Source organism: Kryptolebias marmoratus, linkage group LG5 (genome assembly GCF_001649575.2).
Source record: "Kryptolebias marmoratus isolate JLee-2015 linkage group LG5, ASM164957v2, whole genome shotgun sequence".
Taxonomy (NCBI): domain Eukaryota; kingdom Metazoa; phylum Chordata; class Actinopteri; order Cyprinodontiformes; family Rivulidae; genus Kryptolebias; species Kryptolebias marmoratus.
In genome coordinates, this window is record NC_051434.1 from 16,346,651 (window position 1) to 16,350,412 (window position 3,762).

A 3,762-nucleotide genomic window follows, 5' to 3' on the forward strand; every position below is an offset into this window, starting at 1 on the left:
CCCCCCCCCCCCCCCCGCTGGCTGCGTGTCTGCTTTAGGAGCAGTTTTTTTTTTTATTCTTTTGCTTGCTTTTAAATCTGTGTGTGAGTCGGGTTTTATTGTCGACTCTAATGTGCTGTGGTTTTTTTAAAGCGGTTAACAATAAAAAAAATGGATTTGAGGCCTTTAATTATTATGTTTTCTTTCTTTTTTTATTTCCCCAGATGATGAAGATGACAAAGATGAGGGCGATGAGGAGATCGATGTGGTGACCGTGGAGCACAAGCGGCAGCGTAAACCTCGCCGCCTGGTCGCCACCCGCAAACCCGTGACCATAACGGTGCGGGCGGACCCCCACGACCCCGGCACCAAGCGGTTCCACATCTCCATCCACCAACAGCAGCACAACTACGCTGCCCCCTCTCCGGACATCCTGCCGCCATCGGCGCCCGAGCCGCCGCGGAAAAAGGTCCGACAGGAAGCTTGCGCTCCTGCGCCGCAGCCTCACCCGAACTCTCACTACCACCATCAGCACCACCACCACCATCATCAGCACCACTACCAGCAGCAGCAGCCCCGGCCCGGCCACGCCCCCCTGAACTTGGACAGCCGGAAGTCGCACGTCACCGCGGCCGGAGTCAGGTTGGAGTCGCCGAACCTGAGCGCCTCCTCGCCCACCTCCTCCCCGTCGCCGTCGTCTCCGCCCTGCTCCTCCTCCTCGTCCTCGTCCTCCTCGTCCTCTTCCTCTCACCTGCCTCAGAGCTCGCCCTCGAAGCCCCCCTCCCGCCCGTCGAGCCCCCAGTCCTCGGACTGCGAGGACACGGACAAGCGCCGGGCGCACAACTTCCTGGAGCGCAAGCGGCGGAACGACCTGCGCTCGCGCTTCCTGTCGCTGCGGGACGAGATCCCGGGCCTGGCGGACTGCCCCAAGACGCCGAAGGTGGCCATCCTGACCCGGGCCACAGAGTACCTGCAGCAGCTGCACGCCAGCGAGCGGCAGAAGGCTCAGGAGAGGAAGCAGCTGAGAGGCCGGCAGCTGCAGCTGCTGCAGCGGCTGGCGCAGCTGAAACGGTCCTGAGCGCCGGCGATCGGCTGTCGCTTGGCGCGGACACTTGGAGCTGAGCGGGACTACGTGAAGGAGAAAAGACACTAATGTTCACTTTGAGTTGCTGGATTGTTATTTTTCCTTTTTGCTTTTTACTTTGTGATTTGCACATTTAGCTTCTGAGTGGCTCTCTGATCAGCAAGCTGGGGACGGGGCTTAAGGTGGACGTTCTCGGTTTCTCAATAAAGGTTTGTCAAACTGTTATTTTTTTTCCCCTTTTTTATTTAAAGATCTAAAGATTGTTAACTCTTAGCAGCAGGGAGCCCTGCTGGGGTCATCTATTAACCCTGAAGTTAACCGCTGCGCTGCTCGAACTTCTAGTCTTTACGGCCGCCTTTTTTCTTTTGTGCTCGGCGTACAGCAGCTAAATTTCAAGTTTTGGCTCGATTTCCCTTCTTTTCTTTTTTTTTTTAACCCCCCCTAACGCCCAACCTCCTCCCCGTCTGTCCTCCGTCCTCTCATCGGGGACAACGTCATTAAGCATGTCCGGAAAAGTCTTAGATGCGTTTCCCTGCAAAGACTACACTACAAAAACATGGACCCGGATTTATGATTGTGCCATGGAACTGATTGGCTGAACTGTTTTTTATTTCCAATTAGCATTTAAAAAAAAAAAAATACGAGCCATCTTTCGCTGTCTTTATTCCGTCTGCCTGTCTCGTTTTGTCGTTTCGTTCTGCGTTTGATGGGATGCCTTTAGACGCCTTTCAGCGGATGTTTCTGTACATAGATCTTTTTACTGTACAGCCCCTCCCCCTTTTTGTTTTGTTTTGAACCAAAACCTGAACTCTTGATTAAACTCATCCTTGTTTTTTGTTTGTTTTGTTGTTGTTGTCATTGCCCCCCCCCCCCCCCCCCCCCCCCCCCCGNGGTCCTACATCGGTGGAGGGCAAAGCTTGCTGGCTTTTCAGTGGAGATAACTCAAAGCTTCTATTTTTGTTAATAAAATAATTACGAGAAGAAAAAAAAAAAAGTGTCCAAGTAAAAACACTTTGAACATCGATCACACCACTTCGTCGCAATGATTTTTTATTTTTTGTTGTTGTTTTTCAGTTGCGAAGGCCTTTCTGGTTTTTTGTGTTTTGAGTGTTGCTTTATTTATACAAGTGAGTCGGGACTAAAGTTTTATACTATATTTTCTTACGGACTTGTGTTTCGGTGTGAGCTAATGACTGTTTTGTAACTGTAGCGGGCAGTTTTGTTTTTGTTTGGTTCTTTTTGGTGTTTGTGGGCTGAAACTTGGCATGTATGGGCTTGTGTTTCTTTTCTTTTCTCTCCCCGGAGCAGAAGGCACCTGAGCGCTCCCGTCTTGAATATAATCACTGTAAGTGTTGTGCTCACTTGGATCTGATGTGTGTGTGTGTGAGAGTGTGAGCGGGGGGAATTAAGAGGATCTACCGATTATTCTTCTGGCTGTGTGTATAGCCTTTAGTGACCTTATTGTTAATGCTTTCTTCCCCCCTGCCTTTTTTTGTTTATTTGTTAGCCAGGTGCTCCCACCCTACCCTTTCTCCTTTCATTTCTCCTGAAAGCCATGCATAAAAAGAATGTAGCCTTGGATCTGGATCTAGTACTGTAAAATGATCGGTAGCATGCCCCGCTTTCCCCAGAACTCAGGTAAAGTCTGCAAAGATGGGGTCTTGGAGAGAAAAGCACCCCCCCCCCCGCCTGCCCCCGGTTCTAATGTGCTGTATGTAACCGAACCTCAAAGGCCACCCCAGATGTTAATGTTCTCGATTGTTTTCCTTTTAATAAATGATTCAGCACAAACCAGCAGTTAGCCACACTGAACTTTTTATTTTTTTGGGTTATTTATCTCTGGTCTCTGCTGTGGCACAGTCATGGCAGCAGTGGACTCAGCTTGCTTACTTTGCGAGTTCAGCTTTGGTGATTTTTGGAGCCTTGTCTCAGCACTTTTTAATTTTTATTTTGTTTTATTTTATTTTTTTTCTCTGTACCTCATGAGCCTTTATGTATGAAGAGTAAGTCAAAAAATGAATAAATTCAATGGTTTGCCATCTTGATTTGTCTCGTCTCTTTGTGGAAGTTCCGAGCAGGGTTAAAAAGAGCGAGTTGAAATAAAAATAAAAAATAAAAAAAGACTGAGATTAAAGGAAAGTGCGTTACCTTATACATGATTCGGCTGTTAGAAGCCATTTGCATTAATGGGATCATTTCCCTCCATCCATTATTGTTGCTTTGCAGTCTCCATGGTTACCAAGCCTGGCATCTTTTACCATGGCAACAAGCATCTTAAGACCTCCGCTGAAGAGCTCTTGACAGTTTCCATAGCAACCGTGCCTAAACGTGCCGAAAAATGTCACCGTAAAGCATTTTTTTATGAGCACGTGACCACAAGCTGATGCGTAGAAATGCGTCATAATGTCAAAGAAATCACTAGGAACGCAGCCTTCTTCTCATAACAGTTTAATTATTTCATTATTACCTGTGTGTTCAGCCTCGGACAGAAACCTGTTTACTGAGGGGCAAAATTGTGGGAACCAAGTCGATAAAATTCACATCAGCAAGCCAGAAACATCAAAATGAATCCAGACAATAAAGAAAGAATTGTCATATAGAGGCAATTACAGGCGCTCTGTCAATCAATCACCGACGCTACAATAATGTCCGCCCCGTTGCCTGGCAACAGAGCCCGCCTTTTCTCTAAGAGCGCATGC

The 3,762-nt window shown here is 48.0% G+C and overlaps 1 protein-coding gene across 1 annotated transcript in view; it reads left to right on the forward strand.

The window, feature by feature from the left end:
* The window catches only part of myclb (MYCL proto-oncogene, bHLH transcription factor b), a 5,107-nt gene extending 3,207 nt beyond the window's left edge, over positions 1–1,900 (forward strand). The window contains exon 3 of the mRNA XM_017420953.3: positions 204–1,900. Coding sequence (XP_017276442.1) covers positions 204–1,057 — 854 coding nt within the window. The 3' untranslated portion in view covers positions 1,058–1,900. The remainder of the gene's footprint in view (positions 1–203) is intronic.
* The last annotated feature ends 1,862 nt before the right edge of the window (positions 1,901–3,762 follow it).